General features: G+C 49.5%; 1 protein-coding gene across 1 annotated transcript in view; it reads left to right on the top strand.

Moving 5' to 3' along the window:
* Positions 1-17667, top strand: part of LOC119972488 (ras-related protein Rab-10-like) — a 63098-nt gene extending 45431 nt beyond the window's left edge. The window contains exons 2-6 of the mRNA XM_038809260.1: positions 3534-3597; positions 9195-9333; positions 12004-12090; positions 12643-12744; positions 16853-17667. Coding sequence (XP_038665188.1) covers positions 3534-3597; positions 9195-9333; positions 12004-12090; positions 12643-12744; positions 16853-16945 — 485 coding nt within the window. The 3' untranslated portion in view covers positions 16946-17667. The remainder of the gene's footprint in view (positions 1-3533; positions 3598-9194; positions 9334-12003; positions 12091-12642; positions 12745-16852) is intronic.
* The last annotated feature ends 7496 nt before the right edge of the window (positions 17668-25163 follow it).

The raw sequence follows: 25163 nt of genomic DNA, 5'->3' as shown, positions 1-25163 counted from the left end.
CCTGAAGAGACCAGCCCCAAGATTGGGGACGCTGACCTGGAGAGGCTCCTAGACACAGTGGAAGCTAGGTAGGATGTCCTGTTCCCCTAAGGGTCCCGGAGGGTGAGCCATAGGGCAGTCAGTGCTGCCTGGGATAAGGTGGTGGCAGCTGTGAGCTTGGGGAGTGTGACCAGGAGGACTGGCATCCAGTGCCACAAAAGGTCAATGTCCTACACCGGGCAGCGCGAGCATCCTCCCCCCAACTCCCCATGTGACCCCCAACCCTCCCTCCAGACCCCCCCCCCTTCAAACCCCTCTCAACCTGCCCATCACACTCCCTTCCCACCCTTGTTAACCATGCGTGTGGCTCACAATGTCTCCTCAGGAATAGCTCTCCCATAATCGTTGAGAGACGGCCCAGACTGGCAGAGCGGTGACGGACTTAAGAATCCTCACCTCCTTCAAGGAGCAGCCCTGGAGGTGACTGGGGTGGCCGAGGACAGATCACCCACGTGGAGGCTAGCGGATGCCACAGAGGTGAGGAACCACCAGGCTTCACCCAGGGGACTTGTCAAACCTGAGTGTTATTGTCTTACTGACTGACTGACCCATCCTTCCCACTGACCACATGTCCATTCTCCCGCAGGTCCTCCAGCCAATGGCGCCAGCCCATCCCAGGTGACCCCCTCTCCAGCCTCCCAGGGGACCACCTTGGAGGAGAGATCCAAGGATGCAACCGTTATGGTGGAAAACACAGCTGTCATTCCCACCCTCCACCAGCGCAGGTATACACTCCTCGGTGGGACATGTCAGTGAACATGCTTTGGGTGCGCAATCTGGTGAGCATGACACAGCTGCTGATGCACACCAGGTAGAGGCATGAATCCCCAGGCAAAAGAAGTCAGAGGTCTGCTGGATCCCAGGACCCAGCTGGGTCCCAGCCTGATACTGAGCCTGTGGAACAGATTTATCCGGAGCTGTTCGAGTTGATAAGGGACAGCCGGGACATTCGGGGTTATGTCAGCGTCACTCCAGCAGATCCATAGCCGATTGCAGGAGTCCCAGAGTCTATGGGTGCAGGAGATGTCGCCGGCAATGCGTGGCACCAAGGCCAAAACTGCTAAGTGTTGACCACAGTGGAAAGCCTGGTGCACAACGTCAGCACCATTCGTGAAGGTGTCCAAGGCGTTGTGCAGTCGATAACAGCTGTGGCTGAGGGTCTCGACAGAATGTCTGCCTCGCTGGGGGATGTCACCCAGTACCAGGCTGACCTTGATGAGTTTCTACTGGACATGTCCCGCTCTCAGATGGGAATAGCCAAAGCGCTGCGGGACTTGGCCCAGTCACTGAGGAGCATCGCCAAGGACGTTGACTCCATGGTGCAGACCATTAAGGAACCGCCAGGGCTGGCAGAGCCAGATGATGCAGAGGCAGCAGGGACTCAAACCTGCTGCCCCTCTGTCCCATAGTGAACCACAGGGCCCTCTGGGCACCTGGCGTGAGGAGGAATCGCTGAGTGCCAACCCCAACCCGTCCCACAGAGTTGAGATGGTGGCCACCAGCTCCCCCGATTTCCACCCCTCTGATGAGGCCGTGTCTCGACATCAGCACACGGGACAGGGCAACACAGCTATGCATATGTCGTTGTCAAATGAGTCTGACCCCTCCGGCCTCAGAGCCCCCAGAGGACGGCCACAGTATCGAAGGCCACAGGACGAAGTAAGCAGCCTCCTGCCTCCACCTCAGGTGTGCATCCTGTGGAGACACTTAGACGTAGCGTGCCAAGCATGTTGAGGATCACTGAGGGCACCGGGGCGAGGAGGGGGTGGGGAAAGATAGGTAGGGGGTGGGGAGGGGGGTGGCAGTTGGGGGGGGGCGGCACCATCGGGAAAGTGGGGACTTGTATTACACATTAAACACCCCTGTGCACAACCAGTATGATGCCTGTCACTTTCATCCTCAATGTGGGCCGACCTCTGAACCCTTAGCCCATCTCTCTCGGCATCTTCCCCTCCTCGTGACCCTCACCCACCCTCTGGCTGTGGACATGTCCCCAGAGCTGTGTCCCATCCCCTGGATTTTCGGATGTTGGCTGCTGCGTGTGTGGTATCGCCACCCATAATGATCAGGCACAGTGTCCAGGCATCTAGGTGTTCTTGGGATGCTAGACAATGACTCCACACATGCTACATGGACCTCCTACCCATGGGAATCCACTTGGGATGTGTGAAATGCTCACATAACCACGATTACCAATTCCTTATTAGCGATAGCCTTCAGACGCACAGTCAGAGCCTTGGCTGTCTCTGGGGGTTATGGGTGGTCGGTGGGGCAGACAGGCAGGGATGAGTGTTGCCCTCGGAATGGGTAAACACGATCCAGGGGTTGGCATGGTGGTGCCATGAGCTCTTTCCCCGTGGATGTTCCCCAGCACCTCCCCCCACCCTCCAATAGCGGCCCAACCCTGCGCAGGTCCCGAACCCCCAGCCGAGGGTCCCCCACCCATCCCCCGCTGAGCACATGGGCAGAAATCCCATGGCTATTCAACTCCTCGGCTCCCCACAGAAGCCCTTTTGCTAGGTTCGTGTTTTTCAAGAGGAGTACTGATTGGCGCCAGCGTGACCACTTGCTGGAGAGGCCGCTGAATGACAGGAGGCCGTTGGATATGGTGTGGCTCCTGTTAATTAATGTAAATGGGGCTTAAGTGGTGATAATTGGTTTCTTGCAACATTGTGGCGAGATCCCGATTTCGCCGACAGGAGCGGGCCGGTTGCATTGCAAACTGTTTGGTGATTGGTGCGGATCTCATTTTCAGCCTCTCCCGCTATTCACCAACTTCATTTCGCATGAGCATAACGAGGCTGGAGAATCACGCCCATGATCTCACTTTTCTAACATCATAATTGCAGCCTGGGCAGACACACAGACTGGCAACCTTAACCTAGGTTCTTTAATAATATTACTGCAACAAATATAAAATACAATATATATACCAGTATCTTACATTAATCACCGGGTGTCCTCCAGGGACCCCTTCAGCGGCCACTGTTAAAGTCAGTCAAAGTCTTGCATAAAAGGTTGAGTATGTGTGATGCACACTCTGTCGATTTGTCATTCACCTGAGGAAGGAGCTGCGCTCCGAAAGCTAGTGATTCCAAACAAACCTGTTGGACTTTAACCTGGTGGTGTAAGACTTCTTACTGTGCCCACCCCAGTCCAACGCCGGCACCTCCACATCGTTTGTAATTCAATACTGTAATTAGGGTCCCGCGTATGTCAATGGATCCCGATTTTTATATCAAAAGGAGCCTCTCTTCTAAAACAATGGGCATTTTGACCACCTATTTCACAGCCCAATGCAGAAAGCTGGTGACAAGAATAGCTTTTTGACCAGGATAGTGAGAATCCCATTTCCATTTTCAGGCTCTTGCCTTCAAATTTATGTTGGATGGGTTGTGTTGAAGATTTGCTGAAATGTTTGTGGAACTTGGTGAATAATATATTGGATGTCATATTGAATGAATTTATCTTACTTTGATTTTTTTTCCTTTTAGGGATCGATTTCAGAGTAAAAACTATCAAGATAAGAGAGAACTGCACAATTACGCTCCAAATATGGTACTGTTTGAATATAAATTCAGTGGTTGGATTTAACAGGCCACCTTAATACAGGAAAGTAGGCGGGTTGACCTGTAAAATAGGATGCCATGCAAATAGTATACCAGCTGCCAAGTCCCCTGCCCCACCACAATTTTACAGTCAGTGAGACAAGCATCAGGTGGGCTGCCCATTCACTGTTCCTTTGCAACTTCCTGTAATTAATGCCTACTTAAGGCTTTCAACCTGCTGTCTTCAGATTTAATGGGTGTCGCGAGAGACTTGTGTCCAGCAGCTTCAACCCTGTTGGTCAAAGATGGGCGTTCCTTTTTTTAGGCCCCTGGTGCCATTGGAGGTCATCACCCACAGTTTCCCCCTCCTGTTCTCCCCTCCTCTTGCCAACCCGCAACCCTGTCCAAATTGCCCCCCAGATACTGAACTTACCTGGAGGTCCTAGAGTCGAGGGAAATCTTGCCTCATAGCTGAAGACCCATCAGCCAGAAACTCAATGCGGGTCAAGCAGAGGGTGGCTCACCCCAACATTATGCTGGGGTGCAGGGAGCCTACCATCAACGAATAATTAAACACAATTATTTAGTTTACACTTCAGCTTTCTTGCGTTACCCCATGCCTCCTAAAATCAACAATGATGTAAGACAGATTTCACTGGTTACCTCAGCACTTCATGACCATTCCTCATGTCTATGTTTACTTTAAGGGAAAGAAATTGATTCATTTTATATTGAAAAAGTGGCTAGAAAGTGTTAATTAATGTTTTAAAAATAATTTCTGATCTGATTGTCCACTCCAGTCATATCAATAGTAGGAACGCATTGCTATATTACAATTATCACAAACACATAGCTGGCAGGCTTGTCTGAAATTGTGGGTTGGATTCTCCGCTTTGTGATGCGGGAAATGAGAATCGCGATCAGGCGGAGAATCGCGCGAAATGGAAAAAATCCGCTTTGCACCTGGCGCTCATTCCGACATGATGCTCTGGTACTTCGCTAATGGTGACATCAAGGTTTGCGTCCCACGCCGTCGGATGCATGCAAAATTGTAATTTACGTGTATTTTAATATCATTAACAGCTTGGACACTTCATTCTCTATTTCCCTGCAATGCTCCACTCCTCGTAGGTGGAATTCCCTCAGGGGCGCAACTTAGTGCAAGTATTTACAAGAGGGTCCTGGGCATCAAGGCTGCGGACGGGAGCGGGAGGCTAAAAAAACTGAAAAAGCCTCAAACATTGTTGGGTTTGCTGGGGGGGGGTGGGGGTGGGGGGGTGGGGGGGTGGGGGTGGCTTCCCAGGTGGGGGGCAGTAACGGGGAACAACTTGGTGCCAAGTCCGTGGACTCAGGGTGTCCCCCTTGGGATCGGGGTGGCCTGGCTCAGGCCACCATTGCCGCAGAATGTGTTTTAAATACATCCCTATATTGTTACTTACAGGCTCCTGGCTGCTCACACTGCTAAGTGCCGAGTGTGTCCTTTGAATGCTCAGAGAGCCTCTGGTCATCTGGCAGCCCACCCAGGCACCCCTCTAGACAGCCTCATACCCCTGCTGTTTCATCGAAGCAATGGGTGTGACTAAGCTCAATCAGGGACCCACTAGGTGTAGAGACTCCTCAGAAGAGCTGCTCCACTCCACTGCAGAGGAAGCAGGGGATCAGCAGAAATCACCCCAACCAAAGGACACCTTCACCTTGGCCTTTGGATTTCTCCCTGGTTCTCTGGCCTCTCAAGGCAGACGCCTCACCAGTGACCCTACACCTCGGGATCCCATCCCTCAAGTCAGGCACGACAAAGCCATTAAATCACGCCCTTAGTCTCCCACACCAAGACTTCCAGCCTGTATCTACATTGTACTCAAAAGAATTCCACCACATTCTGATGCCAGTATATCCACTCTGAAGGTTGTACCTGAAACTGAGTCGGTACACCAGAAGACAGGAGTCTAATTGTGGCGGTTAAAGGTATGGTGGAACTATTAAATAAATATTTTCAGGTGGTGTTTTTACAACGATGATTCAAGTGAGAATGTAGGTATATTGTTGTAGGTATATATCTCAATGCTTAGCGATAACTGGAAGAAGGAATTGGTTCTGAAAAAGATTAGCAGAATTAGCAAAGTACATGATTGCCTGCACTCTTGAAAGGAGTCAGAATAGAGATTGCAAAGAGTCAGGCCACAATTCTCCATTCCACCATAAAGTAAAACTTCTGAAAAATTGTACTACACACATCCTGTCCTAAGTATTCCACAATCATCACTTCTAACCTTGCTGATCTATATTGCCTCCCCATCTATCAACAAGTTAAATTAACACATTAAATTTAATATTCACACCTTTAAATCCCTCTGCAACATTTCCATTATCTATCTTTGAAATTTTCTGCAGCCCTATATCAGCCCAGCAAACACTCCGGGCAGGATACACCGTTGTCCGACACCGGAATCGGGAAACGGACTGTGTGGAGAATCGGTTCCAATGCTGAAATCGTGGTGGGTGCCGATTTAACGCCAATTCTCCGTCGCCTTTACAGCGGCATCAATGCGTTCCAGAATGCACATACAGTAAACGCCGTTGGCATATCATTACCGGGCATGACTTGGTATTCTCTGGGCCTCCGCCTGTACCAGGGATATTCCCGACGGCAAGGTTCACTTGCGCTTTTAAAAATCGTGAAACCGTGTCGTGGCTGATAAGGGAGAGAGAGGAGGTAGGACACGGAGAGGCGTGACCATGGCTGCCAGCCCTGACACTGGCCAGTCTGGCTGGGGTGGGGGGGTGGCCCTGTTAGGGCTGGGGGGAGTGTGGGTGGTGTGGGAGTGAGGATGATGTGGGGGTGAGGATGGGAGTGAGGGGGGTGGGGTGACGGTGGTGTTCGGAGGGGCTGGACACACGTGTTACGCGGAACCGCAACTAAGCGGGATCTCACTTCGTCACATATGGCCGACCTCCATCCCAACGACTTCCCTTTCCTTAGGGCCACCGTCTACCTTCAGGGCCCATAGCTCTGCCACAGTGAGGAACTAAAGGTTCAGCATTCTCCCTCCAGATTTCCCCCGCTCCCGGCAGTAATGGGCAGCCTTCTCCTGGTTGGGCGGGGGATGCGGTGGGGGGATGGGGAGACAAGAAAACAACAGTGTTGGACAGTCCAGGGGGTGGGTAGCTGGTGGGCTCAGTGGTCAGGGCACCCGGCCATGGTGGCTGGTATGGGTGCCTGCATGTGGTGCAGGGTGGAGGTTTGAATCATAGAATCGGCACCAGCCCTTGGAAAGAGCACCCTACCTAAGCCCACACCACCTATCCCCGTAACCCAATAACCCCACCGAACATTTTTCTGGACACTTAAGGGCAATTTAGCATGGCCAATCCACCTAACCTGCACATCTTTAGACTGTGGGAGGAAACCAGAGCACCCGGAGAAAACCCACGCAGACACAGGGAGAACATGCAGACTTCGCACAGACAGTGACTCAAGCCAGGATTCGAATCTGGGATCTGGGCGCTGTGAAGCAACTGTGCTAACCACTGTGCTAGCTTGCTCCCTCTGGGTTGGTGTATGGTTACGCATGTTTGGTATAGGGGTTTGTGCCAGGGTCGCAGTGTTGCCTCTCCTCCACGGTGTCCAGGAGGGTCTCCAGCTTGGCATCTGTGAAGCGTGGTGCCGCTCTTCTCGCTGCCATCTCTTTGGCTGGGATGGTGTGTGTAGGGTGTGCAGTGTGTATATGCGGCTGCAGCTTGTCACCCTGGACGCCCTGAGGAGATTGTACAGCTTTTTCCTGCGCTGCAGGTAGGTCCCGATGGTGTTCCCTTGGCGCTGACCGCCTCTGCCATCTGCGCCCAGGCAGGGCGAACCATGGCAGCTGGCAGCCTCCTTCCCGGGCTGGGGGACAGGGTGGCCCGCCTCTCCTCCACGCTGTCCAGGAGGGTCTCCAGCTTGGCATCTGTGAAGCGTGGTGCCGCTCTCCTCGCTGCCATCTCTTTGGCTGGGATGGTGTGTGTAGGGTGTGCAGTGTGTATATGCGGCTGCAGCTTGTCAGCCTCCTGAGTGTCAATCACGAATCCGGCGAATCTGGCACCGTTTCTCATTGGAATCAATTGTGTTCCACGTGGCGCCTGTGCTAGCCCTTTAACAGTCGCTGAATCGGCCCAGCGCGGCGCCAGTTTTGCTGTCATGGAAATCCAAGAATCTTGCCCCGGCGTCAACACATGGGCGGGATTCTCCACTGGCTGCCGCTGAAATCGCAAAACACGATTGGGCGGAGAATAGGTTCCAAAGCTAAAATCATGGCGGGCGCCGATTTGACGCCAAATCGCTATTCTCCATCACCTCAATAGCGATGTCAGTGCAATCCGCAATGCACATACAGTAAACACCATTTGCATATAATTAGTGGGCTGACCCGGTATTCTCCGGGTCTGCCTCTGATGGGCCGAGTTCCTGATGGCGCGGTTCACTCATGTTTAAAAATTGTGAAACCGGCAGCGTGACTACTGACGGAGAGAGAGGGGGGTACAGAAAGTGTCCAACATCACCATAGTTTGCTGACAGTCATGCTGCTGACCGGGGGATTTCTGCCAGGGCCGAGGGGGAGTAGCGAGGGGTGGTCAGGAATAGGCTGTGGGGTCGGGGTGGATGGCATGGAACACCATTGCTGCAGCAGGCAAGGCAGCCATGCAGCTGCTCTCGATGCTAACAGCCCACTGTGAACTTAGGGCCACGGGTCGTATAGGTGTTCCCCCTTAGGCCACCCCCCTAGGTGCCCTCTGGCTCCAGCCAATCCATCAGCTGTCTGGGCTTGCTCCAGCATAACCAATGCCATCTTGTTGGTTGGGATGGTGTGTGTGGGGAGTGAAGTGTGTATATGCGGCTGCAGCTTGCCAGCCTCCTGAGTGTCAATCACAAACCCAGCAAATCCTGCACCGTTTTTCATTGGAATCGATTGTGTTCCATGTGGCGCAGTGCTAGCCCCTCCGCAGTTGCTGATTGATCCAGGTTCGGTCCCAGTTTTGCTGTCGTGAAAGTCCACGAATTCTGCATTGGTATCAGTCTCAAAAACAGAGAATTCTGCCCTTAGTCTCAGGAATGGAGGATCCAGTCATCCATTCTTCTGACTCTGGTGGCCATGTATCTCTGCTCTTCCTTGTCTCCAGAAACATTTCAGAAAAATAATTCACCTTGCTGAACCTCTTTTGGCCTTCAGTCCAGCTCCCAGAGGCATGAGAATAGGATGGCAAAGTGCTCTTATTGAATAGCAGAGCAAGCTTGAGGGCAAGGAAGCCATCACTATTGCCCCCACTCAGATCTCAGGTCATAATAACAGATTTTGTCTTGAATGATGTGATCAAAGCCCATCTCCATATTTAAAGAAGACACACCAGCTTGACTAGATGTCCTGTTGCCTGAAATTGTAGTCAGCCAGACTTGGGAAGGGAAGGATTCCCCGCTCCATTTAAGTGAAACCCACCATCCCGCATCCCCACCCCCCACCAACCACCTGTGACTATCAGGTGGGGAGAGTTAAAATCAGGGTCAAATATCTTCTGTTTCTCTTCTGCATTTGTATGAGCAGTGCATAATGCAACTTATGGTTTCTCTATTGACAGGGATACAGCTGGCCAGGAACGATTCCATTCTCTGACAACTCATTATTTTCGAGGATCAGATGGTCTTATGCTTGTCTATGATATTACAAATTTAAAGACCTTCATTAATATCACATATTGGATTAAAGACACTGATGAGGTGAGCTTTTTCTTAGTATGTTACTGTTCCCTTTTTCTGTTACTTTTAAATTTACTTCTGTTATGCCTATCTTTTCTGTCACGATAGCACAGTGCTTAGCACTGTTGCTTCACAGCGGTAGGGACCCAGGTTCAATTCACAGCTTGGGTCACTGTTTGTACGGAGTCTGCATGTTCTTCCTGTGTCTGTGGGTTTCCTCTGAGTGCCCGGTTTCCTCCCATAAGTTCTGAAAGACGGGCTATTAGGTGAATTGGACATTCTGAATTCTCCCTCTGTGTACCTGAACAGGCACTGAAGTGTGGCGACTAGGAGCTTATTAATAATAATAATAATCGCTTATTGTCACAAGTAGGCGTCAATGAAGTTACTGTGAAAAGCCCCTAGTCGCCGCCTGTTCGGGGAGGCCGGTATGGGAATTGAACCCGCGCTGCTGGCCTTGTTCTGCATTACACGCCAGCTGTTTAGCCCACTGTGCTAAACCAGCCAAGCTTTTCACAGTAACTTCATTGCAGTGTGAATGTAAGCCTACTTGTGACACTAATATAGATCATTGTTATTATTAAAAGCAAATTGCTGCGGATGCTGGAATCTGAAACCAAAGAGAAAATGCTGAAAAATCTCAGCAGGTCTGGCAGCCTCTGTAGGGTGGGAAAAGAACTGACGTTTTCATAGATCATAGAATTTACAGTGCAGAAGGAGGCCATTCGGCCCATCGAGTCTGCACCGGCTCCTGGAAAGAGCACCCTGCACAAGGTCAACACCTCCACCCTATCCCCAGTAACCCCACCCAACACTAAGGGCAATTTTGGACGCCAAGGGCAATTTATCATGGCCAATCCACCTAACCTGCACATCTTTGGACTGTGGGAGGAAACCGGAGCACCCGGAGTCCAGATTACCTTTGTCGAAGCTAAAAGACAGGGATCGGGATTCACCAATATCGCAGCCAAATGTTGACGCCAGTGTCCAAACCGGCGCGAGCAGCGCCGACGTAAACGGGCCTCCAGGCCCAGTCATCCTCCTCTTCCTCGGGGGCTAAAACGGCGCCGGAATGCTGTGCGCTGCCCCGGCGCCGAAAGCCGGCCCTACAAAGCCGGTCCGGGTCCCTGCATGCCAGCCATGGCCGTCTCCGCGCTGGCACATGCGCGTGGATGCCGTCTCCGTGACGGCCCCCTGGCAACATGGCGGAGCCCTACAGGAACCCGGCGTGGAGGATCATAGGCCCCCCCCAAAATGAGACCACTGAACTGAAGGACCCCCACAGACCCCCTGATTAAATGGACCCCCAACTAAATGGATCCCCCCATAGAGACACCTCCCCAACTAAAGGAACCCACCCTCCCCAAGACTCCATAACTAAAGGAGCCCCCCTCCTAGACACCCTAACAAACAGAACCCCCAGAAATGAGACCCAGTCAAGACCCTAGAGAGCAGTCCAGACAGGGTAGCTTAAAAAAATCACTGTTTTAGCATTCACCTGGGCATACACCTGCAGATTCTGGCAGAGGAAGCACCACATGTCCAAAGGGAAAAGCATTGACCTCTGTATGAAACCCCTCAGATCCTTTTGCTGCAAACTATTCATTCACCTCTCATAGTGGGCTGTGATTGACAGCTTCCACAAACACAGGTGTCAACCTTGATTCATTCATCTTCTTTCATGGATGAATAACTCTAAGTGCTGTAACCGCCATGTTTACAAATATCAACCACTTCAAAGAAAGTTAAGTGCTGTCAATTTCCAGCTCAGCACTTCAAAATCACTCAAGCAAGAATGGGGGTGATTGGAATGCACTTAAGGACTTGTCTTTCTTGGAAACACTTCAGAACAAAGACTCCAGGCTGGATTATCCGATTCTGAGACTAAATGCTGACGCCGGCATGGGAATGGTGGCATTTTATGACTGAATAAACTGCGCAAAACGGCCACCGATCCTCCGTCTAGTGGGGGGGGGGGGGCTAGCAGGCACGCAACGTAGTGCTCCCGGCTCTAGCTGCGGATACGGCTGGACAATTGCTGGGTCCATGGCCGCGCATGCGCATGGCGGCAGCCTGCATCAGCCGCGCCGTGCAACATTGCGCCAGCCGGGCACGTACCCGGCCTGCCAAATAGTCATCCCCTTTGGCCAGACGCGCCACCCCCGGACCACCCCTTACCAGCGCCCCCAGCCCCCGCCAAAGTCAGTGGATCAGCTCCCCCCCCCCCCCCCCCCCCCCGACTTTGACGGTGCTGGACCTAGTCCACTGCCACCACGCCGAGTTCCCGAAAAGAAATACCACACGCGATCAACGCCGCTGGAACTTGGCCCAGCGGGGCGGAGCATCACAAAAGCGGCACCGCACCCAATTTCGGCGCCAACGTGGATTCTCCAACCGATCACAGAACTCGATTTCAGCGTCTGAGACGTTGAACCCGTGGGGGCCTCGTTAAGTGGACCAATTGACCTTGATTAGCGTTCCCCGCCTTACCATGCTGGATATATAAATCTATATAATTCAACATGGGAAGAAAACAGTATTTGGCCATACAATTAAATTTACAGTTACACTGTTAAGGCAATTACGGTGAAGAAAAGGCTATGTTTTTGAAATAAAGATGCATGCTGTTCAGATGTACAGTAAATTCGAATGTTTATTGAATTTATAAAATGGATATAATTTTAATTTCAGAATGCAGGGAATGATATTGGCCGAATATTGATTGGTAATAAATGTGACATGCTAGCACGGCAAGTTTCATGGGATAATGGGAAAAGGGTAAGTTTAATTTTCAATTATAATTTAGTTATTATTTACATATAATTTAGAGATTCTAAAATGCGGTGTAAACTGTTTGAGAATAACCTTTTGTAGTGTTCTCTATTTTGCTTTACTTGGATGGATTGGATGCATAATGTTGAATAAAGACAAACAAAACTCTAAATTTATTACACTATTAACTAAGATTCGTTCACATTCCTAAAGTAGAAGGTTTCTAAATTAAACTATGCTATCTCTAACAGAACTTCTCAAGTACAACTGCTCCCATGTCTGGCACTCCTCCAGCTGCCTTCTAACTCCCAACTCCCAGAATCCCCGAAGTCACATTTTTTATATATATATATATATATATATAACTGTTCTGTGGTTCCCTCTAGTGGTAAGAAGCATTATCATTAACTTGTTAACTCTACATCCCAGTCAATATACATACCATTCCACCTTTGACTACTGAACAGTTTAATAACTGGATAATTTAGATGTATACGATCTATTATTGACCAAGTAAAGTATGGATATGTTCTAAAATATGGTGATTTGTATTTTAAGCTTGCCCAGGAACATGGAATGCAATTCTTTGAGACCAGTGCAAAAGAGGGTATGAACATCGACAAAGCATTTGCAGCCCTAGGAGAAGAAATAATAAAAAAGGTGTGATTTATATAGTAATATTACAATATCCAAGTGGTCATTTTTTTTCGTTCTCTTCCAAAAAATTTCTTTCCTCTCGTAAACGTGTTCAGTCCAATTAGCATACACAAAGAGTGGAATTTTTCCCAAAGTGCGCAGAGGGCTGTTTAATCAGGTGAGAAAAGCTGTGTGAAATTCGCTGGCTTCACAGACACTTTTTCTCATGTGATTAAATAGCCATGCCCCACAGCCAAATGACTATGTGGTTGTCTCGGATGATGCTCATTATGTAAGAAACCGGCATCATACTGCAGGTATCTGAACAATTAACCACAACAGAAAACAATGCAACGGGTCCGCAATCTAGGCTCCCTACACCAATGTAGCAAGCTCACTGGGTAGACTGCAAGGACACCTAATGCCATTCTCACTGAAGACTCTAGCCCATGATTTAGCTCAGTTGGCTGGACAGCTGGTTTCTGAAGCAGAGCGAGGCCAACGGCAGGGTTCATTTCCTGTACCGGCTGAGGTTATTCATAAAGGTCCCTCCTTCTCAACCTGACCCATGCGATGATCCTCAGGTTAAATCACCACCAGTCAGCTCTTCCCCTCAAAGGGAAAAGCATCCTGTGGCTATCTGAGACTATGGCTACTTTACTATCCCGAGAGCATCCCAAGCACAGCAACTGGCACAATCACATGCTCAGGGTGCCTGAGTAAACCAAGTACAAGGCACAAGGACTATGTCATGGCCTAGGGCATGATATAAAGGCCTTGTTGCGCCTGATGAGGTGCCGGAGTAGGCCGTTGAATCTCGTGAGAGGTCTCTCGCGAGATTTGCAATACTCAAAATGCCTCACAAGATTTAACAAAATCTTGCGAAAAGTCACAATCTGGATCCTGCCCTCACTGGACGTAATCCAGATCGGCATATTTAAATGAGCCATTAGGTTCGGGATCTAATGACCAGACCAGGGAGACCTCGCCAGGCTGCCGTTTAGTACTGGCTATCACAAACATGGACCAGTTGTAATGGCACCTGTAGGTTCTCCCAAGCCATTAGAGACCTCCTGTTGGGTACAGGGGAGGGTGGCACCCTGACACTCCTCCTGACATCTAGGCACCTTGGCACTGCCAGCCTGGCACCCTGGCAGTGCCACCTGAACACCCCAGCATTGCCACCCTGGCCAGGGTGCAATTGTGGCTGTGCCAGAGTGCTCGGGTGCCAGCACCTTACTAGATGGAGCGGGTGAGGGAGTATTCCCAGGGGGGTTCCCTGCGTTTGGAGAGGAGGGAAGTCGAAAATGGGGAGGGGACAGGGAGCTGAAATGGTGAGGAGGGGTAACAGGGCAGTCAGACAACATTGCACCCCGATCTGCAAGGAGCCTTTCCAGCTGGGTTTGCCAGCAGGAAATGATTCAAGTGCAGCTTTGGCGGAGAGAAACTCCCCCAAAAAAACGGCAAAGTCACATTGAATAGCGAGATGCTCAGCGCTGCAGCCACCGAGAAACACCCTGCTAAACCCACCCAAAACCAGACATCGGGCGGGACTTACCGACCACTCCGCCGGGGGTTTCTCGGCAGGGGAGGCGGATCACCAGTGGGATCTATCAGTCTCATTGGGACTTCCCGCTGACAGCACTTCTCGCCACCGGGAAACTCGTGCGCCAGTGTGGAACCGGAATTTGCGGCCAGTGTGAACTGCCAGTAAAACCCGATGATTTGTCCGTAGAATCACTCCCCTAGTCTACAAATGCACTTTGTTTTTTTTAAAGGTGGGAAAGAGATGCAATGGGCTACGCGTCAGCTTTAGCAGCAAGAGCAGTGCATTGCACAACGTAAATGGTTAAGTTTTGTTAACCCTGTTTGACTTTGTATGCTGTAAATAGTTTACACCCTTTAACTGTTGTCTTACAATGCTACATCTCTGAACTACTGGTTGCCCCAACTTAAATGGGGAAGATGTAGATTGGGTGGTCATGTGGACACTGGGATAACACATAAGGATGTCATGTGTCTATAGCGCGGAAGTTCTCCCCTGTTAAGAGTGTTCATTCCTGTTAATAATCCCTGATTGTTATTAGTACCTTGTCAGTTATTGCAATCTGGTAACTTCTACATGGACAATGATGGGAATATTTCAGTAATGTCAGTGAGTGCGAAGGCTCTGGATGATTTGCCGTTGTGGCTGCTCTGGTCATGATCAATGGATAGGGTGGGATGTTCTTGTCATAATCAGGGAGAAAGTGAGGCAAGAGAGATTCAAAGGCTTCCTTGTGAGGCCAGGGGACCACTTCTAATTATCCTGACCCACAAGGAACACTGAATTTATTTTTTACAATGGGCGACATGATAGCACAGTGGGTAGCACTGTTCCTTCACAGCTCCAAGGTCCCAAATTCGATTCCCGGCTTGGGTCACTGTCTGTGTGGAGTCTGCACGTTCTCCCGGTGTCTGTGTGGGTTTCCACCGGGTGCTCCAGTTTCCTCCACAAATCCCAAAAGACGTGCTGTTAGGTAATTTGACATTCTGAACTCTCCCTCTGTGTACCCGAACAGGCGCCGGAATGTGGCGACTGGGGGCTTTTCACAGTAACTTCATTGCAGTGTTAATGTAAGCCTACTTGTGACAATAAAGTTTATTATTATTATTAAGTTGCTACGTCTTGGGTGGCATGGTGGTGCAGTGGTTAGCACTGCGGCCTCACGGTGCAGAGGACCCGGGTTCGATCTCGGCCCCTGGTCACTGTCCATGTGACGTTTGCACATTTTCCCCATGTCTGCGTGGGTCTCACCCCTACAACCCAAAGATATGCAGGGTAGGGTGATCGGCGCCGCTAAATTGCCTCTTAATTGGAAAAAAATGAATTGGGTACTTAAAATTTAAAAAAAACTTGCTACACCTTTTTTTGGCCCACACTACATATCTTGGCAAGTAAGGCATGACAGTGAAGCTGGCAAAGCTCCCATAAGACATAGGAGCGGAATTAGGCTATGCGGCCCATCAAGTCTGCTCCGCAATTCAATCATGGCTGATATGTTTCTCATCTCCATTCTCCTGCCTTCTCCCCATAACCCCTGATCCCTTTATTAAGCAAGGACCAATCTATCACTGTCTTAAAGACATCCAGTGACTTGGCCTCCGGCAGATTCAACAGATTCACCACCCTCTGGTTGAAGAAATTCCTCCTCATCTGTTTTAAAGAATCGTTCCTTCAGTCTGAGGCTGTGCCCTCGGGTTCTAGTTTCTCTTACTAGTGGAAACATCTTCCCCACGTTCACTCTAGATAGGCCTTTTGTGCCCCGATATCAGACTGAAATTTTAGATTGAGTCCCATTGTTGTAATTGGAGCCAGCCACTATAATTGAGAGAGGGCCATACTGTTTTTCCATTAATGTTCTTTTTTTCTAAAATTTAGAGTACCCAATTCTTTTTTTCCAATTAAAGGGCAATTTAGCATGGCCAGTTCACCTACCCTGCACATCTTTGGGTTGTCGGGGTGAGACCCATGCAGACACGGGAAAAATGTGCAAACTCCACATGGACAGTGACCAGGCGTCAAGATCGAACCCGGGTCCTCTGCACCGTGAGGCAGCAGTGCTAACATACTGCGCTACCGTGCTGCCCATTTTCCATTGTGTTCTGATCTTACCCTGTTCTGTTAATCAGGAAAGCAGGATATCAAAGGGTGTTAGCGACTGGCCTCATTTTAATTGCCTGCCCTCTCAACCTCCACCCAATTTCTGCCAGGTAGGAGCAGTTCAAATCAGCGCCTGTGACTTCCACCTGGAATTTCTTTCTCCTGGAGCCTATTATCACAGTCCCATGCTAGCTTTGGAAAGTGGCAGTAATTTTGAATAAAGAAGGAGAACCTGCAGAGACGTATGTAACACCCATCCACCTGCTTTGTTTTGTATGCAGCAGGCAGAGAAGGAGAAATCTAAACAATTCCAGTACTGTGAGGAACATAGGGTGGGTGAGGGTTAGTGCCGAATCCTGATCATTTGATCATCAGCCCATTTTCCACTATGATTTTGGGTGCAATTGCAAAGAAAAATAGCCCTCCTTCCCTCATTTGATTTTTCTTTGAATTGTCTTTCTCATGTTGTAATCTTTCCTTTTTTTCCAGAGTACCAAACCTTTGCCAAATGCTGATTCAAATCATATTAAGGAATCTTCAGTTCAGAGCTGTTGCTCCGGAAGAATCATCAAAGATATGTGACTCTAAATCGTATTGTATTTTGACTAATGGCCAGGTGAAGTTGGCAATATCTATAAAATTCATGCTTCAAGCTTTAGCTTCTCCGTGAAGACAACTGAATAAGTTTCTGTTTTTTCGTTGATGCTGCAACACAAATTTCCAGCACATCTCCTGTTAAGATTGTATACATGTGAGATTGTTTGCACACAACAAACCACCTTAATTTGCACTGTTAATTTTTTGCCCTACAAATCCACAATCTGGAGCATGTTACATTTTCCATAGAATGTTCAATAAAGCAGTCGGTTATTTAATTGCTTTGTAAATTTAATGCTTTACTCCCAAAGAGGTAGTCTGGACCCTATTCTCAGCTTCAAAACTAGCTCTGCAATATAAAACCAATCCAATATTTTTTTTGTTTTTCTTAATAGGTAGAGCTGTGTTTAAGGTGATCAAATACTTCACATATTATTTCAGCATCAAGCACTCCCAGTTTCAGGTATAATGCAAACTAACTGCAACACTCCTATGTAAAAAGAGAACCTTCCTCTGCTTGCAATAGTATACACTTTAGTATTTCATAGGCCATCTTACTGAATGTGAATGCTAATTTATTGTTGTATGAAGCAATTTAATGCTCGTCCTTGAATGCAGTGCGGGCACATTATCATTTTCTGTGTAAACATTCCAAAAGTGATGTTTACACACAGTTTCATTAAAATCTAACTTCTTATTAAATTAAACATTTGTTGTATAGTTAATTCAGTAACATTGAAGAAATGTTAACATTCCCCAATAGATGGAAACCTGGTTGGAGGGGCAATTAATATGGAGTAAGAGACTTAACCACTGGCCTTCCGCCCCGATTCTGGCAAGTGCAATTTTAAATTACGGATGGCATGGTGACACAGTGGTTAGCACTGCTGCCTCACAGCGCCATGGATCCGCGTTTAATTCAGATCTTGGGTGACTGTGTGGAGTTTATTCACTCTCCCCGTGTCTGTGTGGGTTTCCTCCTAGTGCTCTGGTTTCCTCCCACAGTCCAAAGATGTGTGGGTCAGGTGGATTGGCCTTGCTAAAAATTGCCCCTTGGTGTCCAGGGATGTGCAAGTTAGGTTAGAGGGACACGGTCGGGTGGATGGGGAAGCAGGCAAGGGTCGAGTGCTCTTTTGGAGTGTTTGTGCAGACTCGATGAGCCGAGTAACGTCGTTCTGCACTGTAGGGATTCTACGGTTCTAATGTGTCAAGGACAGTCACCGGAGCCAGTTGTGGTTAGCTGCATGGTCCTAGTTTAAAAATACAGATCATGCCTCAGTGACATTTTGGACCCAACTGCATTATTAACCCCAGGGCTGCACAGATAAATATCCATTGTTCCACTAAACTGAACTTGCAAGTAAATGGAGCTGCCAGAAGAGAAGTAGGTTTTAAAATTTGATTTAGTTTCCTTGTAGGACACAGTGTTCCCCTGACCTGCGCTCCTTTTCCCTAACTGCAATTGCCTCTGGGTCCCCATCCAGTCTAATGCTCTGAACACTTACCTTATACTGGAATCCTTCCCTGGGGTCTTTGGTGGTGGCCTCCTACGACCCAAAATAGCACCCTGGGCTTTCTCTTCAGTCCCACTGGATTTAGGCGGGAGGCCATCATGCAAGATACAGCCTGGTTGTCAAAATTAGATCAGTTACTCTGCTGCAATATTCCAAAAGACCAGCAAGTCAGTAGTTCCTGACTAGGAGCTAACTATTTGTGGACATTGTTGCGATGCCATCTGATGTTATTCCTGAACAGTCAGGTCTCAGAGCGGAAGCCCGGCTATAGCTTTTATTTTTTGATTAGTTGCAGGACTGCCGATTACCTTTCGACAAAAGAATAAGACATTTATTCAACAAGAAAAGTTTAAGTATAAATCAGGGGCTGGTTTAGCACAGTGGGCTAAACAACTGGCTTGTAATGCAGAACAAGACCAGCAGCGCGGGTTCAATTCCCATACCAGCCTCCCCGAACAGGCGCCAGAATGTGGCAACTAGGGGCTATTCACAGTAACTTCATTGAAGCCTACTTGTGACAATAAGCGACTATTATTACTACTTCTTCACTCCCACTACACCTTCATAGATACAGTCACACAGATATGTAAGGATTATACAAGTTACAAAATATATCTTATACTCTGATGTTCTCAGTAAGTACACAGTTCATGTAAACTGATAGATAAAATGTGGTCAAGCACAACACACTCTAAAATCAAGTGACAGGTACCACCCAATACAACTTCCGTGGATTTCTCAGTAAATTCCCCCAGATGCTCATCACACTCTGAGCCAACTGGCCTCACTGGAACTCTGGCTTCTTCACAAGTGTTTCCAAACTCCACTCTCAAAGAACACACTAAAATATTCTCCCACACAAGGCTTTCTCTCATGACTTCACCAAGGATGCATATCCAGGATTTCAACCTCTCCTTTCAGTATTCCTCTGCCCCAGAATACCATGTGCATTCAATCTTCCACGCATTCTCTCAGGTATCCAGCCACGCTAACTGAACACTGCTGCTTCACAGGCTGTACTGAGGTGTCACCAATCTTAGGATTTCTTCAGATGTTTGGTTTCTCTTTGCACCTTGCAGCTCTGTCTTTCACTGGGAGCCTCTCTCTGCTCATTTAATTTCAGTGAACAGTACTTTGTTCAGATTAATGTTCTTTATTCCTAGGGCAGCACGGTGGCACAGTGGTTAGCACTGCTGCCTCACAGTGCCGAGGACCCACGTTCGATCCCGGGTCACTGTCCGTGTGGAGTTTGTACATTCTCCCTGTGTCTGCGTGGATCTCACCCCCACAACCCAAAAAGATGTGCAGGGTAGGTGGATTGGCCAAACTAAATTGTCCCTTAATTGGAAGAAAAAGAATTGGGTACTCTAAATTTATATTTTTAAAAATGTTCTTTATTCCTTTAATTTCTGAGAACTCTCATTCACTGATTTACGGCTGTTTGATTGCTTCTGGGACTTATTTTCTGCATTTCTGTATTGTCCTGCCTGATCTGGCAGCATCTATTCTTTTGGGAAGTCTGCTTCCTATTGTTTCCTTCCTTGCGTCCAGCTTTTCTGGTTTCAGCTTACAACTTGGTCAAAAGTTCTTGCTGTCCCAGGGTGAGCCTCTGGTTTTGAACCAATGGCTTTGTTTTCTTTAAAAGCCTGTAATTGCTTTCACATCGTAAAACTTCAATTACAATGCAGGCACAGTTTAAAGTGAAACCTGAACTGACAGACATGCAGGCAGCTTTGTTTAACATGAAGCCAACTAAAGTTCGAACCTTTCTTAGCACACAAGTACAGAAACACAAATTAAGCTTAAACATATACCTTGAGTGCAATATCCCACCCCCCCCCCCCTCCCCCCCCCCCCCCTCGACATGCTTTGTGACGGTGGAGGTGGCCCACCAATGGTTGGCGGCAGGAAGTTATAGTCTCGTCACTGTCAACTTCCCATGGTTCGCACCCTGCACGAGCTCCCCAGTGGTGGGGCATCGCCATCGTTGGGAGTGGAAGATCCTGCCGGAAGGAACGGCTATAAAATCCCACCCATTATTTCCAATGTCAACAAATAAAAATATCAATTGGGGTGGCACAGTGGTTAGCACTGCTGCCTCACAGCACCAGGGACCTGGGTTAAATTCCAGCCTTGGGTGACTGGAGTACATTCTCTCCGTGTATGCATGAGTTTTCCTCGGATGCTCTGGCTTCCTCCCACAGTCCAAAGATGTGCAGGTAAGGTAGATTGCCACGCTAAAAATTACCCCTTAGTGTCCAATGATGTACAGGTTAGGTGGGGTTACAGGGGATAGTGTGGGAAAGTGGGCCGAAGTGGAGTGTTCTTTCAGATGGTCGGTGCAGATTTGATGGGCCAAATGGCCTCCTTCTGCACCAGGAATTCTATGGTAATTATTTAAACCTGCTCTATTTCCTAACAATGCACTCTTACCCGTTGGTTTTGAAACCTACAGAATTCAAGAATCAAGCTTTTGCATGCCTAGCTCTGTATCATGAACCAGCTGTCTAGCCAACTGAGCTAAACTGGCCCCCTACATGATAGCAGCTAATACACAAGTAATTTGTAGTTGTACGTCAAAGCAATTACTTGTGCATTAACTGCTTCCCAATACTTCTGAGACGGTATTGTACTGTGTGAATGTAAGTCTTGCTTCGAAATATTCTTACTTTAGAAATATTTTTTTTTAAATGTTTTTATTGGGATTTTTGGTATACATAACAAATATAAATACGAACAGAACAATGAGAATTTTGCAAGGGAACACCTAGGCAGTACCCTTAAAGTTATTTACATTGAGACCTTAGAAATCTTCTTACCTTTTGCGACCTTTATGTAGTAATTACAACAAAGAAACAGATCAGTCACCCGAACAGGCCCATTCTCCAAATGGGTCTTCTCTCATCCTTCTCATGTAACCCCATTAATAGAGCATTTTCTAGTTTCCCTGAGAATGCATCTGCCCCCATTGTGTCATTTGAAATGAAAATCGCTTATTGTCACGAGTAGACTTCAATGAAGTTACTGTGAAAAGCCCCTAGTCGCCACATTCCGGCGCCTGTCCGGGGAGGCTGGTACGGGAATCGAACCGTGCTGCTGGCCTGCTTGGTCTGCTTTAAAAGCCAGCGATTTAGCCGGGTGAGTTAAACCAGCCCCTTACTCATTTACTCATGACAGTAGCCCCATTTACTCATGACAGTAGCTTCCACATTCGAACCACTCTCATTGTAAAGCAGGTTCCCCTGAATTATCTCTTATTTATAAGTGACTATCTTATATTTATGGCCCCTAGTCCAGGGGTTCCGCACAAGTGGAAGCATCTTCTTTGATTCCATCCTATCAAACCCTTTGATAATCTTAAAGATCTATATCAGGTCACCCATTTTCTCTCAAGAACCCCAGCCTCGTTGGATTGGATTTGTTTATTGTCACGTGTACCGAGGTACAGTGAAAAGTATTTTTCTGCGAACACATCAAACAGATCACTTCATCCATGAAAACAAAAGAAAATAAAAAGAAAATACATTATAGAGAAACACAACGTACACAATGTAAATACATAGACACCGGCATCGGGTGAAGCATACAGGAGTATAGTATTATTCCGGTCAGTCTACAAGAGGGTCATTTAGGAGTCTGGTAACAGCGGGGAAGAAGCTGTTTTAGAATTTGTTTGTGCGTGTTCTCAGACTTCTGTATCTCCTGCCTGATGGAAGAAGTTGGAAGAGTGAGTAAGCTGTAAGTGGGAGGGGTCTTTGATTATGCTGCCCGCTTTCCCAAGGCAGCAGGAGGTATAGATAGAGTCAATGGATGAGAGGCAGGTTTGTGTGATGGACTGGGCTGTGTTCACATCTCTCTGATGTTTCTTGTGATCTTGGGCCAAGCAGTTGCCATACCAGGCTGTGATGCAGCCAGATAGGATGCTTTTTCGGTCTTTCCTAAACCTCTCCTTTCTGATATCATCCTTGTAAATCTTTTTTTCACTCTCTCCAGTGCCTCAATAACCTTTTTACAATACAGAGACTGGAGCTGTACACAGTCTTCCACAGTATGTTTAACGTTTAGACATGTTTAACATAAAATCACTGCATTTAATTTCTTTCCATCTGTAAATGAAACCCATTGCTTTGCTTGCTTTTTATGATGTTGCATTGCTACTTCTAGTGATTTGTGTATCAACATCGTAGAATCCTCTGCTTGACCTCATTTCAACACTTATTTTCCAATGAGGATGTAGCCACTTTATTTTTCCTACCAAGACATATTGGGTGGGATTCTCCGACCTCCTGCCGGGTCAGAGAATCCCCGGGGGGGGGGGCAACGTGAATCCCGCCCCACCACTCCGATGACAGCCGTTGTATTCTCCGGCCGGCACAATATCACGCCACGGAAATCGCGACGCGCGCCTCGCAGGATTGTAAGAATCAGCGCGACACAATGGGCCCTGGGGCTGCTCCAGATGGGAGCATCGATGGGATGCACGTCGCCATGCGGCCACCATCGACTAACAGGGCTGAGTTCACGAACAGGAAGGGGACCTACTCCATGAACGTGGAGGTGTTCTGTGACCACCTGATGAGGATCATGCACGTCTGTGCCCGGTACCCGGGCAATGTGCATCACTCCTTCATATTGGCAAAATCGTTCATTCCTGCCATGATCGAGGAACCCTCCCCGCCCCCCTGGCTGAGGGCTGGTTGCTGCGCGACAAGAGTTACCCATTGCGGTCGTGGCTGATGACGCCTATTCGGAGGCCAAAGACTGACGTGGGGAGATCCGCTACAACGATGCCCATGCAGCGACAAGGGGTGTGGTCGAGAGTTGCTTTGGGCTGCTGAAGATGCGCTTCAGGTGCTTGGACCATTCTGGAGGGGCCCTCCAGTACCCCTCGGAGAAGGTCGGCCACATTGTTGTGGTCTGCTGTGTCCTGCACAACATAGCCCAGCAGAGGGGCAATGTGCTGGAGGCAGAGGGGCAGGGGGAGCAACATGACAAAGGGCAGGCCTCCCCAGATGAGGAGGATGGGGGCAATGTACAGGACAGACGGGCTGGACCTGGATGGGAGGCTGCCCACCGTTACTGGCTGGGTCTGTGGGCACGGGACGGGTTGATAGCCGCATGGTTCGCAGACCAGGGGGTGTGGGAATCACCGAGTATGGGCACAGACATCACAGTACGGCCCCACCCTTACCCCGCCCACCACCAACCACACTCACCCCGTCCACCATCAACCACCCTCACCCCACCCACCAACCAGCCCCACCCCACCCGCATGCACACCACCCCTCCATTGCATATCCATCTGCGGCACAATGGGCAGGGCTCACATGGTCGCCAGTAGAAGCGGGTCTATTGCATGCCATGGAGGATGATAACACCCTCCACCCGGACCGTCCCTGCATATGGCCTTGACACTGCAGCGCTTGGTCCTGTCGACTGCCCGGGGGGGATGGTGAGGGTGACCCGGGGAGGGGGGGGGGGCATACTCGCCTGAGCTCGACGTCCTATCAACCCTCACACACACACACTGCCGCTCATCTCACACCCCCATCCCGCACGCACCCCCATCCCGCACGCAGAGCCCAGAGGCAGCTTCTGTAGGTGTGAAAGTGATTTTAATAACAACAGTTCTTACACGTGCCCTAGCCCCTATAACTAGTCTGTGCCCTGCACCCCTTACTCAGTGTCTAATTTTCTGGCCTTACGAGCCCTATGACTGCGCCGAGGTGGTTTCACAGACGGTGCAGCTGAACTGGAGGCGAACTCCTAATATTCCTGCCCTGTGACTAGGGACCCCTTGGGCGGCCGTTTCCTGGGTCGGCCGGCCTGGCTGCAGCTCGGGCTACTGGGATGGCGAGCTGCCAGCCTGTCCTGCCCACTGCCCACCAGATGCACCTGAGACGGAAGGGGGAGGGGGAGACTGATGTGTCGCAGTGTTCTGGGACCGCCCCTGCAGGGGGACCCGGGATGGGCCCCAGCGCCCCCTCCTCCCTCGGGGCCTCGGGGTGCCCAATGGCCCCTGGGTCTCTCCATGGGTCGGGGGTGCGAACGGATCCAGCATCCGAGGCGTATGGCTCTGCCAGTCCTGGAGGCCCGCCCTGGAATCAACAAGGGCCTGCATGTTTGCAGCCATGGAGCTCAGGGAGTTGGCCATCCCTGTCTGTGTCTGGGTGATGCCTGCCAGCGCCTGGGCAATGGCGCCGATGCCCTCAGCGATGGCCTGCTGGGACTGCGCCATCGCCTTTTGAGACTGGGCCACGGCGTTGAGCGCCTCTGCGATCTGCAGCTAGCTTTGGCTCATGGCTGCCTGTGATAGGGCAGCCATGTCCTGGGCCACGGACGCCGCCTGCACAGAAAGCCCCAGGCCTTGCATACTGCTCCCCATGTCTGATCCGTCACACCCATTGCCTCAAGCACAGACGCTACCCGTGCGGTTTCGGCCTGGGTGGCATGTATGACCGGCATCACTCCCTGCTCCTGCACGCGGGTGGTCTCCTCCACCTGTGTCTGCAGCTGCCGCAAGCCGGCCGTCACCCACTTCAATCATCCTGGGTCTGTGACTGCATCGTGTCTATGGGTGGATCTGGTAACTCCAGCGACCCGGGACCCATCCGGGCGGTCGATGGTTGCTGGGGCCGTGCTGCCCTCCGACCGTCCGGCCCCTTGGCTGCTCCTGCCTCTACCTGCTG

This window comes from Scyliorhinus canicula, chromosome 10 (assembly GCF_902713615.1).
Source record: "Scyliorhinus canicula chromosome 10, sScyCan1.1, whole genome shotgun sequence".
Taxonomy (NCBI): Eukaryota; Metazoa; Chordata; class Chondrichthyes; order Carcharhiniformes; family Scyliorhinidae; genus Scyliorhinus; species Scyliorhinus canicula.
Note: the sequence above shows the minus strand (reverse complement) of the source record. Positions and strands in the feature narration are given on the sequence as shown.